The sequence below is a fragment of the Erinaceus europaeus genome, chromosome 20 (genome assembly GCF_950295315.1).
Source record: "Erinaceus europaeus chromosome 20, mEriEur2.1, whole genome shotgun sequence".
Taxonomy (NCBI): Eukaryota; Metazoa; Chordata; class Mammalia; order Eulipotyphla; family Erinaceidae; genus Erinaceus; species Erinaceus europaeus.
The window spans coordinates 9,592,836-9,607,631 of NC_080181.1; the positions used below are offsets into that span (position 1 = coordinate 9,592,836).

The window sequence follows — 14,796 nt, forward strand, 5'->3', positions numbered from 1 at the left end:
CTGCAGGTGTCTATCTTTCTCTCCTCCTCTCTGTCTTCCCCTCCTCTCTCCATTTCTCTCTGTCCTATCCAACAACGAAAACAACAATAATAGCTACAACAATAAAACAACAAGGGCAACAAAAGGGAATAAATAAATAAAATAAACATTAAAAAAAAACTTAAAAAAATGCTCTTCAAAAAAAAAACAAACACAGTCAAGAGAATGAAAAGCAACAGGTTGGGAGAAAATACTTGAAAAAAAAAAAAAAGATAAAAGACTGCTATCCAAAACAAAACAAAGAACTTGTAAACCTCAACAAGGGGAAAAGATAAGTAAACTACACTTCACCAAAGAAGCTACATAGATGGCAAGTAAGTGTATCAGAAGATCTTCACATTGTATATCACCAGAAAAATACAGACGAAGACGACTTCTAAAAGGTACTGCTGCACACCTATCAGAATGGCCAAAATCTAGAACACTGACAACACCAAATGTTGGCAAGTATCTGGAACAGTAGAAACTCTGTTTTGTTGCTAGTTGGAATTCAAAATGGCACATGTACTTTGGAAGACAGTTTGTTTTCTCGCAGAATGCCAACTGGGGAACTAGGTGCGTCCTAAAGTCATCTGTGTGAGAAAGACAGGAGCTCTGGAGTTGAGAGTATGAAGGTTAATTTCCCACATGAATCCTGGTGCTGACTGGACCAGGAAGCAGGGGTAGAAGTCATTGCTGTCTCCTCTCTCAATCCAGTTTCTTTTCTTTTCTTTCTTTCTTTCTTTTTTTTTTTTTCCTCCATGGTTATTGCTAGGGCTCACCACGACTTGACTGCTCCTGGAGGCTATTTTTTCCCTTTTTGTTGCCCTTGTTTTATCGTTGGTTTGGTTATTATTATTGTTTTATTGATGTTGTTATTGTTGGGTAGGACAGAGAGAAATTGAGAGAGGAGGGGAAGGCAGAGAGTGGGAGAGAAAGATAGACACCTGCAGACCTGCTTCACTGCTTGTGAAGCAACCTCCCTGCAGGGAGGTTGGGGTCTCGAACCCAGATCCTTATGCCAGTCCTTGGGTTTTGCACCATGTGCACTTAGCCCTCTGTGCTACCGCCCAACCCCTTTATTTTATTTTTATTTGACAGGACGGAGAGACATTGAGAGAGAACAGGGAAATAGGGAGAGGACACATGAAGCATCCTTCCTGCAGGTGGAGAGCGGGGTCTCAAACTCGATATTTGCATGTGGTAATACATGTGCCTAACTGAGTGCACCACCATCCTGTCCCCCTCTCAGCTCAGCTTCTTAGAACAAAGGTAAGCATTTGGAGACTTAGACTGAGCAAACTCGAGCCAGAGGGAGAAGAAATACAGAGTGGGCACAGAGAGGTGTGAAACTGGACTCTTGAGATTGATATGCAGTATAAATCAATGGTAGATCAATAAAATTTTCATTAACAAAATAAGAAGGCAAAATAGACAGGATCTGAAGACTCATAAGAGAACCAAGGTGGGGCTGGTGGGGTTCCTCAGAGGGAGTAAACTGTTCCCAGAACACTCAAGGGTGATGAACATTTCCATAGCCAACACTCCCAGGACTCATGCAGACCTGTTACAGGTGAGGAACATGGGGCTATGAGAGCTTATGTGGCATATTCAAGCGTTCTCTGCAAGAGGAGGACTTAGGATTCAGCCTAAGTGGAACTGACTTCAAGTCCCACTGCAATCGGTGCCTTCCAGTCTAGCACTTGGCTATAAGGAATCTCTCCAGAGAATACATAACAGGAAGCCAGAGAAGCATGGAGAAAAAAAAAAAACTCATAATAACAACAACTACAACAACAACTCTGGATGATCTCTATATAGGCATCTAATTTCTCTCCTCTCTATTCTCTCTTATTAGCAACTAAGACACTTTCAAAATGTAAAATTCCAGAATCAGCGTGTGAAGGAAGATACTATCTTCACTGGTCACTGGGCCTACACATAGGCTAGCATGTCACAGGTCCCCAAGGAAAGATTCCTTAAAAATAAGCATGGAGATGATTCCCACTGAAAACCTTACCCCATGATTCACACAGAAGGCTCTTCCTCAGTGTGTGTGGAGATGAGACGATGAGGTGCTTGAGGCAGGTTGCTGGAAATGAACCTATGAAGCCAAACAGACAGACTCAGGGAAGCCCAGTTGGCCACCACTCCCTGAGGGTCTTGGTGCTCAGGCTGCCTGAGGAGAAGGATCTTAATTTAAGTCTTGTGAGAGCATCTTGGAGCTATTGGCCCCACCAGTGCTTTTGACTCTTGGACCTCAGTTCTGTAGACTCTGAGGGTGGAGACCTGCATGGGGTGCAACCCTGGCCCTTCTTGTGATATGTCCCTTCTCACCCAGCTGAGGACAGGGCTTGTTTCTTCCTCCAAATTCCTTGAGACTCGTCTTTGCCTCTAAAGGAAATGCACAGCATAGTTTGGACTATGGAGACTGAAGTGTTGGCATCAAAGCACTAGTGGAGGGTTTGGTTAGTCTCTTTAAGTGCAGTGTTTAAGTTGAAGAGGCTACAGAAGGTCTACTGGCAGCAACATTCTTGGGGAGCAGGCAGTCAGGAGTCTTGGGGGACTGTGTAGCTGGGAAGTCCCAATTGGTGGCATGTGCAACAAATCCATCTGTTCCACCAACTCCTTTCTCATCTCATCCCTGGCTGTCAGTGTCCCTGTGGACACCCTTCCATCACCCTGGTCCCACAGATCTCCAACCCAGATTCTGTCCTCTCTGCCCACACATACACATACATGTGCAGGTCATGGGTTATGTCCCTTAGCTCTATTCTCTGCCCCACAGAAATGTCCTGTGTCCTGTCAGTCTCTTGTCTAATCCCATTCTTTAGTCTTGTTCTCTGTTTTGTGCGAAGAGAAGGTGTGAAGGGGTTTTACTCTCCATGACCGTTAGGGCTGTGGCTGTGGTTGGCACTGAGGCCAGACTGGTGAGAGGGAGGAAGGGAGGGGCTCAGCTGGATCAGGGGCCCCCAAAGAGGATCAGGCTGGGAACAACTGGAAACAAAGGCTGGACACTCTTCCTCTAAGCCCCTAGAGCTTGGCCTTGGCCTTCTGGGAACAGCTCCAGGAAATGGCTGAGATTCCAACTTTGGAAGGAAGAGACCTGTAAGCAGGAGTTGGCTCTGAGAGCAGAGAGCAGCCTGGATCTGGGTGGGGATGAGTGGTTGGGGGACAATGGGGGTGGACACTCAAAAGCAGGAAAGGCTGTCTACTAGGGGCATGAATTTTCACCTCTGGTAAGACTCCTGAAGTGGGTTTATCTCAACCACCTTTCAGGACCTGAAACATATCCCCACTGAGGATGTTCTAGTAGGTTCAGTGATAGGATGGACATGCGAGCCAATGAATATCAAAACTGGCAAGTCTCTACAGACCACCTGTAGTGCTACAGACCCTGTCCTAGGAGCTTCCAGGATTTACTGCCACTCCTCACGGCAGGAACGGCAGTGATTATTCCCACTCATCAGATCGCTTGCCAAGGTCTCACAGGAGAATAGCCCTTGCTTCTCTGAACTTAATAGGAACACACAGTGGGAACCGCCCAGCTTGTCTCAGAGCCTCTGAGGCCTTCCTGTCATCTGTCCTGGCCCACCCCAGCTCCTTGGGAACAGCAGGCCACCCCTGCTCCCCTCCCCTCTACTCCTCTTCCCTCAACTTCTCAACACTAGCCACTAAGAGGTTATCCCTGGCTCCCACCCCAGCAAAAGGATAAGATCTGGGACTCAAAAGTTTGAATAGAGGTTTGGTGTTCAAAGATAAAGGCTGTGACTAGAGACGTGGTCCATGTAAAGATGTCTGTAAGATGCCCAGTCTGGATCGCCAAGTAAACCCCAGGGCTGGAAGGTCAGGGTCAGAAAGTTTCTCTCCCTGGGTCTCCTCCCAGTTCTCCAAGGCAGGAAGCATCGGTTTCCTCCAAGCTGCTTCCCTCCTGGGGCAGAGTCTCAGTCACAAACAAGCACCCGCCCCGTCCTCTGCTGTGAGTGCATGCACTGGACACAGTGCTTGGGACCAGGACAGAGGCCTGCCGGCAGCCATGAGCTGTAAAGGAGCCGGCCTCTTGTGGGCCCAGTGGGCCCTGTCTCTCCTGCTTCTGCTTGGCATGGGTGAGTGTGTCCCTCCCCTCTGCACACTGGGCTTCTTGTGCCAAGGCCTGGCCAAAGGAAAAAGGGTTCCCCAGTGCCCTCTGTAGTTGGTGTTCTGGAAGTGCATGTAGTGATGATGAGGGTGGTGGTGATGATGGAGGTGGAAGTGGATTATAAGACAGACAGATGGGGCAGACCAGCTTTCTGGTCTTAATTATCCTAGCCTATTTGGGGGGTGGGTTTTCAGTCAAGAGCAGGCAGCTTTGGGGTGTACGGGGATGTGGGCCCTGTGGGAAGTCATTCATGGCCACCCCCTACCCCCCCCCAGGAGGCACAGCTCAGGACTACCCGCCCCAGATCCTAGTCCACCCTGAGGACCAGCTGCTTCAGGGCCCTGGCCCTGCCAAGATGAGCTGTCGGGCTTCTGGCCAGCCACCCCCCACCATCCACTGGCTGCGGAATGGGGAGCCTCTGAGCATGGTGTCCCCTGATATCCACTACCTCCTACCTGATGGAACCCTGTTGCTGCTGCAGCCCCCTGCTGAGGGGCATGCCTGGGACAAGCAGACCCCCTCCACGGACCTGGGCGTCTACACATGTGAGGCCAGCAACCCACTGGGCACAGCCGTGAGCCGAGGTGCACGGCTCTCTGTGACTGGTGAGGTCTGATGGGGGCCCAGGGTGGGTGCAGTGCCTGAGGTGAGGGAGCTCTGAGGGGGTATCTGGGTACAGGAGGCCTGATCTGGGAGACAGAACAGGAGAGCTAGGTAGATTATTGGTACCTGAAGGGAGACATGGCCTGTGAAGCTCTGAGGGAAGAACTGACTCAAGGTGGAGAAAAGGCAGATAGAGGCCTGTGGTGGGAGACCCCAAGGCAGACCTCTGAGAAGGAGGCTGCCCCCTGTCCACCTCCCTCCTCTCTGCCCACCCTCCATCTCCATGCCTGCCTCACCCCCTCACCATCCCCCACCTATCCTCATCCCTCCTTTGTTTACCCTCCTCCATCTCCTGCCCCCCCCCCCCCAGTCCTTCGGGAGGATTTCCAGATGGAGCCTCGGGACACGGTGGCCATGGTGGGTGAGCAGGTGGTTCTGGAGTGCAGGCCACCCTGGGGACACCCGGAACCCACAGTCACATGGTGGAAGGACGGCAGGCCCCTGGCCCTCCAGCCAGGCCGGCACATGGTGAGGGAGTCCCTTTCACACTCTTTATGCTGACCTGGACACAATGGGACCCCTGAGGGACTGACCCCCCACCCCAGCCCCACACCTGCACAGAACTGGAGGAAGGGAAGGCAGTGAGGCCCTGGGCAGCCCTCCCCACTTGCCACATGGGAGATGTGATGGCGTTCCACCCTGACAGCTGACCAGGAGCTCCCTGCTGGTGACAAGAGCAGAGATGAGGGATTCAGGGATCTACATGTGTGTGGCCACCAACTCCGCGGGGCAGCGGGAGAGCCGGGCAGCTCATGTGTCGGTGCAGGGTGAGGCGCCAGCAGGGCAGGCAATCAGGGCCAGGGTGGAGGGGTCTGGTTTGGGCTCCACCTGGCAGTAGGGTCAGAGAGGCTCCCTACCCATGTGTGCTATAGGCCTGGAAACCCGGGAGTCTGGGTTTCTCCACTCTGGCCCTTTGCTCCCCCCACCCCCCACAGAGCCCCAGGACTACCAGGAGCCTGTGGAGCTGCTGGCGGTGCGCATCCAGTTGGAGAATGTGACCCTGCTGAACCCAGAGCCGGAGCCCGCAAAGCACCCCCAGCCTGGGCCTGCTGTGTGGCTCAGCTGGAAGGTGAGTCCCAGTCCCCCAGGGTGGGGTGGGGTGGGGTTTCCAGGGCTCCCTGATCCAACCCCCAGTTCCTGCACACTCTCCCTCAGGTGAGCGGCCCTGCTGCACCAGCACAGGCCTACACAGCCCTATTCAGGGCCCAGGCAGCGGGTGGCCCTGGCACTCCATGGGCAGAGGCCCTGCTGGCCGGCTGGCAGAGTGCAGAGCTAGGGGGCCTCCGCTGGGGCCAAGACTACGAGCTCAAAGTGAGACCATCTTCCGGTCGCGCCCGAGGCCCTGACAGCAATGTGCTGCTCCTGAGGCTGCCTGAGCAAGGTGGGCACCCAATAGTCCCCCCTCTGTGTGCTGTCTGGGGGCCCCCAGGCTGTCCCACTTTGTCTGAGGGATCAGTGGTCCACATCCCCTGCTGCCCTGGGGAAAACCAAGTTGCCAGAAGGGTGTCTGTCCCCCCTCATTGCCTCTCTTCCTCCCCTTCCCAGCACCCAGCGCCCCTCCCCAGGAGGTGACCCTAAAACCAGGCAACGGCAGTATTTTTGTGAGTTGGGCCCCACCCCCAACTGAAAACCACAATGGCATCATCCGTGGCTACCAGGTACCCCCACAAATGACACAGCCCTCCCCAAGGTGTCAGGACAACCCCAGTCCCACTTCCTGCCACTGAACCAGAGGCTGCCAAGCTAGCTGTTTACATGCACACTCCCTTAGGGCCACCCCTTCTACCCTGGTCACCCCTGACTTTCAGCCCTGGGCAGGGAGGTGTGGAGCCCCGGGACAAGGGCTTCTAGACATCCAAGCGTGCTTCTCAGTCACCTAAGAACACTCCAGAAATGCACTGCAGTCCTTTCCAGGCTGAATGAAATTGGGGCTCAGGCAAGGGCTTGGGGAACCAGCATTCTAACACTCCTCTACCCCAAGTCCCAAAGCGAACCATCTCAGTCTCTTCTGGTGGCAACTTGATAGGGGAAGCCTCATGCTTTGTAGGGGATAGGAGTAGAAAGTGTGGCTGTCTCGGGGAGGAAGGGGCCCCAGGTGTAGGGCAATGCAGTGCTAAGAATCTGACCTGCAGGGAGGGCTCAGCTGCAGAGACGATCTGAAGTGGAAGGTCAGGCTAGGGCTCACCTCTGTTCTGCCTCAGGTCTGGAGCCTGGGCAACACCTCGCTGCCCCCCTCCAACTGGACGGTGGTGGCAGAGCAGACCCAGCTGGAGATCAGTGCCCGAATGTCAGGCTCCTACTGCATCCAGGTGGCTGCCGTCACTGGTGCTGGGGCTGGGGAGCCCAGCAGTCCCGTCTGCCTAGTTTTAGGTAAGGGCCTTGTGCACCAGTTTCCTGCCCACCCCGCCACACATCCCCCAGCTTTCCCCCAGTCCATTCCTCCCCTGAGCTCGAGTCCCATATAGAGCACGCCCTGGAGAGAGCCTCCCGTGAGTCCAGCGAGACTGGCCCATGGACTCTGGAGCAGCTCACAGCCACCCTGAGGCGGCCAGAGGTCATTGCCAGTGGAGCTGTGGGTCTCTGGCTCCTGCTGCTGGGCACTGCTGTCTGTGTCCACCGCCGGCGCCGAGCTGGGATGCACCTGGGCCCAGGTGAGAGGGTGAAGTAGACCCCTGGGAGCTGGGTTCCAGGGTGGGAGTGTCACTCTGGACTCAGCCTTCCTCCTGCTCTGCCAGGTCTGTACAGGTACACCAGTGAGGACGCCATCCTAAAACACAGGTGAGGGGGCAGGGGGCTTTAGCGAGGCACAGGACCAGTTAGGGCTCTCTGAGTCTCTCCTGAACTCCAAGTGGGAGTGAATTTCTCGTTCCTTACTGTTGTGGTCTCACCACTTGGCAGGCATGCCAACTGGCTCATGACTAAGCTAAACAGCACGGCTTGTACCTGAACCCTTAACCTATGTACCTGTGGCCATCTTGCATAGTGCTCCACTCTCCTGCTGACTTGCACTGCAAGGTGGAGAGTAGCCAGCACAGAATATGACTATCTTTATTTCTTTTTAAAAATTTTTTCCCCTTTTATTGCCTCCAGGGTTATTGCTGGGATCTGGGGTGCCTGCACCACAAATCCACTGCTCCAGGAGGCTATTTTTTCCCTTTTGTTTCCCTTTGTTGTTTTATCATTGTTGTGGTTATTATTATTATTATAGTTGTTATTGATGTCATTGCTGAATATGACAGAGAGATGAAGAGAGGAGGGGAAGACAGAGAGGGGGAGAGAAAGACACCTGCAGACCTGCTTCACCGCCTGTAAAGCCACTCCCCTGCAGGTGGGGAGCTGGGGCTTAAACTGGGATCCTTACACTGGTCCTTGCGCTTTGCACCATGTGTGTTTAACCTGCTGCGCTACCGCCCAGCCCCCAACTGTCTCATTTCTAATCTTGTGCAGGTCTGCCTAGCAGTACCTTTGCACTTTGCATTCACCTCCCGGAAACATCTTTCCCCTCACAGTCCAGCAGAGGGCGCCCAGTCCACACCAGGGAGGCTGACGGGCTATTCTCAGTAGCAGGTGTCTGGACAGCTGCTCCCAGTGTTGGGCTGCCAGAGTCAGGCTTCAGTGATGAGACAAGATGCTAAGAAAGAAAACACCCTTTGTTTCTGCTATGGGCAGAGCTTTACTATTTCATCTCTGCCCCCCTTCTCTTGCTCCTTATCTTGTTAGGTTTCCTCTGGGAGGCCTCGCTTTGCAGGTTTACATCTTTCAACAGAAGTTTCTGGAATGCCTACTATGTGCCAGGCACATGTGGGCCTCCAGTAATTATTTTGCAGATGGTTACTCAGTCCCGAGCAGGTCCCAAGTTGGGTAGTGCCACACTCCTGCCCTTTCTCTCCCATCTGCCTCCCTGGTTTTGTCTGCTCAGCCCTGAAATGTCTCTGGCTCCACTGGGACTTGAAACCTTTCATTGAAAGAGACAGCGCTCCAATGACTCAACTCACTCAGCCCTATAGAGCAGTCTCCGTCTGCTGGGAGTTCACAGTCTATGTGGAGGCAGCCTTGCGGGCATGTGAATGTGGGCAGCTGCTGGGAGACACACGAACAGTCTGGGCAGGGGAGAAGGGGAGGAAGATTCCACATGATCCAGACAGTGGGCTGAAGAAGGGCAGAGAGAAAGCTCACTCGGGCAGCCAGCATGGCTCCTGGGTCACATGGAAGCGGAGAGGGCACAAACCATGTAGCCAGTTCTTGCCCACTGACATTTCATTTCAACTAGTGCTTCTCTGGTGGCATTACTATTAGCCCTGCACAGATGGAAGAATCGGGGCTTCAGAGCTAGCAAGCTGACTTGCTCATCTTTCCCGGCTGAGCTGCGGTCCTGGGGCCTCTTCAGCCAGGCATTGTTGGCCTGTACTGGTTCCTGCTCTTTTCATCTCTGCAAACGTAGTTGGCTCTCTGTAACACCTTCCAGCTCTAGGATACCACACTTCCTCTGATCCCAGGGTCAGAAAGTGGCACCGAGTCACAGATCTTTTTTTTTTTTTAATTTTTAAAATTTATTTTCCCTTTTTGTTGCCCTTGTTGTTTAACATTGTTGTGGTTATTGATGTTGTTGTTGGATAGGACAGAGAGAAATGGAGAGAGGAGGGGAAGACAGAGAGGGGGAGAGAAAGATAGACACCTGCAGACCTGCTTCACCGCCTGTGAAGCAACTCATCTACAGGTGGGGAGCCAGGGCTCGAACTGAATCCTTACACCAGTCCTTGCGCTTTGCGCCACTTGTGCTTAACCCGCTGTGCTACTGCCCGACTCCCCGAATCACAGACCTAAAGGAGTCTGTGAAGGGTTTTGAAAATAAAGCCGCTACCACTACCTCCTTGGCCCCTTCTATCCCGTGAGCTGGTTACTCTGGTTCTCTTGTCAACTGCTTTCTCCTGCACCCAGGATGGACCACAGTGACTCGCCCTGGCTGGCAGACACCTGGCGCTCCACCTCCCGGGACCTGAGCAGCACCAGCAGCCTCAGCAGCCGGTTGGGAGCTGACCCACGGGACCCTCTAGACTGCCATCGCTCATGTGAGCTGCCTTGGAAGACCAGTCTGGGGGCCTGGGGAGGGGTATGTGTGTGGGGGGCGTCGGATATGCCCAGCATAACCCCCCCATTTTCTTTTTATCACAGTGATCTCCTGGGACCCCCAAAGCCCTGGTGTGCCCCTGCTGCCCGACACCAGCACATTTTACGGCTCTCTCATCGCACAGCTGCCATCCAGCTCCCCGGCCCGGCCAAGCCCCCAGACCCCAGCTGTCAGGCACCTCCCGCCCCAGCGCACCCGGCTCTCCAGCCCCTGGCCCAGTTCAGACAGCCTCTGTAGCCGTCGGGGCCTCTCTTCTCCGCGCCTGTCTCTGGCCCCCACAGAGGCTTGGAAGGCCAAGAAGAAGCAGGGTAAGGATGGGGAGGAGATGTGGCCTGGAGTGGGTGCCAGGAGGGACCAGGATGGATGGGGGGACATGCTGGGAAATCTCCTAACCTGGGAACATCTGCCACCACAGTGGCCAGTTAGGAGTGTGCTGGCCTGGATTCAGTGTGTCCACACCAGCAGTGGGCCCTGGTTCTGCAGCCAGTTTAACTCAGCAGAGCTATACTTCCCTAACATTCATTTATTAATTCATTCATTCATTTGATGAAGACTAGCACATCACTCAGCTCTGGCATATGGCAGTGCCTAGGATAGAACCAGGCAGTGGCCCACTCAGTTGAGCATACACATTGCCATGCACAAAGACTCAGGTTCACGCCCCTGTTCCCTACCTGCAGGAGGGAAGCTTCATGAGCAGAGGAGGAGGGCTGTAGCTGTCTCTTTCTCTCTCCCTTTTACCTTCCACTCCAACCTCAATTTCTGTCTGTATCCAGAATAAATAAATAAATAAATAAATAAATAAATAAGATTTGTTTTGGGTGCCAGGCATTGGCACATCCTCTTCCTTTCAGCTGACCCTCCTCTGACCTTCCCCATCTGAGTTCACCTGCTCAGCCTGATGGCCCACCCCATCACCACAAATAAGACACCTGGCTTCTCAGGGACAGCTTTTGGGAAGTGTGAGAAATGGGGAAAAAAAAAAAAACAGATTATCTCCCAGAGGAGTCTTTATCTCCACAGGCCCAGCATCTATCCAGTGATGCATCTCTGGGTATAGCTATCAGGATACCAGGGTGTGACAGTAAAGGAAAAAAGACAGTTTTTTCTAAGTACCTGTTAAGCCCTTTCCAATCTGTTGGTTATATTTAACCAGTAAAGCTATTGTTTGAAATGAGTGTTTGAAAATGAAACTAAGATCTAGGAAGGTTAATGGGTTAACCTAAGGCCACACAGCTACTATGGTTGGAGTAGGCTAAGTGTGGGCCTTTGGACTCCAAGTTCAGTCTACCCTGTCACAACTGTGTGGATGAAGTGGGGTAGAGGGGCTGAGAGGAGGGAGGGCCTCCCCTATTTTCTCTGGGCGCCGGGACTCTAAGGCTTAATTGGTTGAGGAGGCCTGTGGCTGGGTTCTGGCTTACCCCCAGCCCCTGACCCTTCCTTGGCAGAGCTACAGCAGGCCAACAGCTCCCCGCTGCTGCGGGCCAGCCATCCTACGGAGCTCCGGGCCTGGGAGCTGGGGAACAGAGGCTCCAGGAACCTTTCCCAAAGCCCAGGTGAGGAGGCAGGAGAGGCACAGGGGAGATTGGGTGGGTGGGGTGTGGGACAGGAAGCTGGGGGCCCAGGGAGGCAAGCTAGGGTTGGGGGTAAAGGAGGTTTCGTCCTCGTCCACAGTTTACCACACTCCAGAGGCCGTCCCCCGGGCTCTGGTTGCTTGGCGGGTCCTAGGACCTCAGATCCTCAGCAACTCCAGTGAGCTGCTGGCTCGCACGCCGCCACCCTCCACATCCCTCTCTCCTCGCAGAGCCTCCACACAGAGCCAGCAGACCCAGTAAGAACAGGCTCGGGAGCTGGGCGGGAAGAGAGGTTTGGGGGTACTGGATGGGGGCTGAGAAGGTGTTAACAGGCCCTTACAGGCCTGCACTAACCATCCCACCTGTGTCCCCTCAACCAGGCACCGGGTGGAGCCCCCAGCACCCTCCCCCCTCCCTATGCCTGCATCCCCCAGCCCTCCTAGACCCCCCAGCCCTCCCAGCCCCCCAGCCTCTTCCCTCTCAGGCCCCAGCCCAGCCTCTAGTCGCCTGTCTAGCTCCTCACTGTCTTCCCTGGGCGAGGACCAGGACAGTGTGCTGACCCCCGAGGAGGTAGCCCTTTGTCTGGACCTCAGTGAGGGTGAGGAGACCCCCAGGTGAGTAGGAGGCTACTCCCCACCCCAGGCCACCTTCCTCACCTGGAATGCCCTTACCTATTCCCACTGTGACCTCTTTCTAGGAACAGTGCCTCACCCATGCCCAGGGCCCCGTCGCCCCCCACTACCTATGGGTATATCAGCATGCCCACCACCTCTGAGCTGGCCGACATGGGCCAGGCAGGAGGAGGTGAGGGGTCTGAGGGGACCGACTTGCTGCGCCCCCCTCGGCCTTGCCCCACACCCACTCCCAGTGAGGGCTCCTTGGCCAACGGCTGGGGCTCAGCATCCGAGGACAATACTCTCAGCGCCCGGGCCAGCTTGGTCAGCTCCTCTGATGGCTCCTTCCTCGCTGATGCCCACTTTGCCCAGGCCCTGGCGGTGGCAGTGGACAGTTTTGGCCTGGGCTTGGAGTCCAGAGAAGCAGATTGTGTCTTCACAGGTATGAGGCCACCCTGTTCGCCATGCTCACCTCCACCTTTGGAGTGGACACAGCTCCTGTGAACCCCTGCTTCCCCACCCTGAGGCCAGAGTTTATTGAGTGGTTCCTCCATAGTGTAAATGCCCTCATACACTCACTAGCAGCCAACCTACCAGTAATATTCTTTTCTTTCTTCCATTCTTTCTTTCTTTCTTTCTTTTCTTCTTTTTTTTTTTTTAACCAGAGCACTGATAAGCTCTGGCTTATGGTAGTGCAGGAGATTGAATCTGGGACTTCAGAGCCTCAGACAGGAGAGTCTCTTTGTATAACCATTATACTAACTAACCCCATCCCTTGACTTTCTTTTCTAAATGATGGAACAGAAAGGCATGCCAGTTAGGTAACCTGTACAAAGTCAGCCACCAGGGCCATGACACTCTGTCCAGTTGGAATGGGACAACTCACCCAGCTTCTCAACCCAGTAGACCCCCAGGAAAGACTGCTTCAATTCCTGTTTTCATGGTGGGAAGTTGAATTCTCTCTCTGTTCCCACCCCTAAAGCAAGAGGGCATCTCATCATTTCTAAGTCATAGAAAGTGGCTGAACACAAGGACCAGAGTAAGGATCCCGGTTCGAGCCCCTGGCTCCCCACCTGCAGGGGAGTCGCTTCACAGGTGGTGAAGCAGGTCTGCAGGTGTCTGTCTTTCTCTCCCCCTCTGTCTTCCCCTCCTCTATTTCTCACTGTCCTATCCAACAACAATGACATCAATAACAACACCAATAATAACTACAACAATAAAACAAGGGCAACAAAAAGGGAATAAATATTAAAAAAATAAGTGGCCGAACCCCCAGGGCCCTCAAGAATCTCCTTCCCTACCCCTGTCAGATCACCTCCATCCATCTATGGACTCCACCTCTTCACTTTGGCTCCCAAAATAGCAGCAAGCTGTGTACACGCATGAGCAGTGCTTCTCTGGGACAGCGGGGCCTGAAGTGGAGGGGGTGGAGGCCAGAGAAGCCTGGCCAGAAGCAGGTCAGACTGTGACCTCTAGTGACCAAGACACAGTCTTCCCTGGGCCTGGGGTCAACAGGACTGAAGGGCTGGTAGGGGCTGGGGTATCTATCTTAAGTAGGACCCTAAACTCTCTTCCCCAAACTGGTCTGTGGGGTCAAGGCCAGTCCTCCCCAGATGCTTCTTCCCTCCCAAACAGATGCCTCCTCACTGCCTTCATCCCGGGATGACCTCTTCCTGACATCCTCCCTCTCGCTGCCCCTGTGGGAGTGGAGGTCAGACTGGCTGGAGGAGCTGGAGCACGGTCACACCCAGCGGCTGAGCAGGGGGCTGCCTCCCTGGCCCCCTGACTCCTGGATCCCTTCCCAGAGAAGCCAGCTCAGTAGTCCTGTGCCCAAGGCCACCAGTAAGTAAGTGTCTGGGAGCTGCCGGGAGGGAGCTTGGGGGCTGACAAACAAGGCTGACAGAAGGACAGGAGAAGGCTGACAGTGGGCCAATCCATTCCCCCAACTTCTCCCACAGACCCCTGAAGTGAGACTCAGCCAGTGCCTGGCTTTGGGTATGGCTCTGGCCTGTGCTCTGTGCTTGGGGCCTATGGGACTACGCCATGAAAACAGGAAAAAGCGAAATGGAACAAGAGCAAAGCAGCCCTGGGCCTCTCCCCAACTCCTAGCCCTGGCTTTTTCCTCAACTCCCACCACCTCTGGATCACAGGAGGTGGGGCACCAAGCTCTTCCTGCAGGACAATGGTGGCTGGTGGGGGAGGGCCGGAAGGAAAGGGCTTCCAGAAGCTCCCTATCGGCCTCACCTGGATGGTTTCTACAGAGGAGTCAGGAGGATGAGGACTGGAACCCACCGGGAGGGAGGCCCAGGGGGGAAGTGAGGAGGGAGATATGGAAATGGGGGAATCACCCTCCTCTACTGTTGTTGCTTGAGTTCAAGGAATCAGATGCTATAAAACTGCAATGACTTGAGTTCTGTGAAGTCCTTCCCAGAGCACGCCACCAGACTCACCTATTTCTGTTGAGTTTCTACAGTGAGGGCAGAGACACATATATCCATCAGATTTCTTTTTTAATGAAAAACAGAGATTGAGACTATAAGGCACTATTCTGCCACTGATGATGTTTCACTGGCTCTGCCTTTCTTATTTTTAATGAGAGCCAGGGATCAAGTCCAGGGTCTTGCTTTGGGGCCACCTTCCCAGGCCACCCATCAGATTTTA

The 14,796-nt window shown here is 54.0% G+C and overlaps 1 protein-coding gene across 6 annotated transcripts; it reads left to right on the top strand.

Annotated features, from left to right (window-relative positions):
- Positions 1-3,250: 3,250 nt before the first annotated feature.
- ROBO4 (roundabout guidance receptor 4) lies at positions 3,251-14,545 on the top strand. Of its 6 annotated transcripts, none has more exons than XM_060179814.1 (18): positions 3,251-4,124; positions 4,432-4,761; positions 5,130-5,287; positions 5,466-5,586; positions 5,755-5,888; positions 5,975-6,200; positions 6,365-6,477; positions 7,021-7,189; positions 7,285-7,470; positions 7,555-7,597; positions 9,758-9,888; positions 9,992-10,255; positions 11,396-11,503; positions 11,622-11,778; positions 11,902-12,135; positions 12,219-12,577; positions 13,771-13,977; positions 14,094-14,545. In XM_060179814.1, the coding sequence occupies exons 1-18, from the start codon at positions 3,824-3,826 to the stop codon at positions 14,099-14,101; spliced, it is 3,249 nt and encodes a 1,082-aa protein (XP_060035797.1). In that variant the 5' UTR covers positions 3,251-3,823; the 3' UTR covers positions 14,102-14,545. The 6 variants fall into 6 exon arrangements, with proteins under 6 accessions (XP_060035797.1, XP_060035798.1, XP_016042602.2 ...); XM_060179815.1 differs by having other exon boundaries at positions 4,432-4,701; positions 13,771-13,981; XM_016187116.2 differs by having other exon boundaries at positions 3,252-4,124; positions 13,771-13,981.
- Positions 14,546-14,796: the final 251 nt, after the last annotated feature.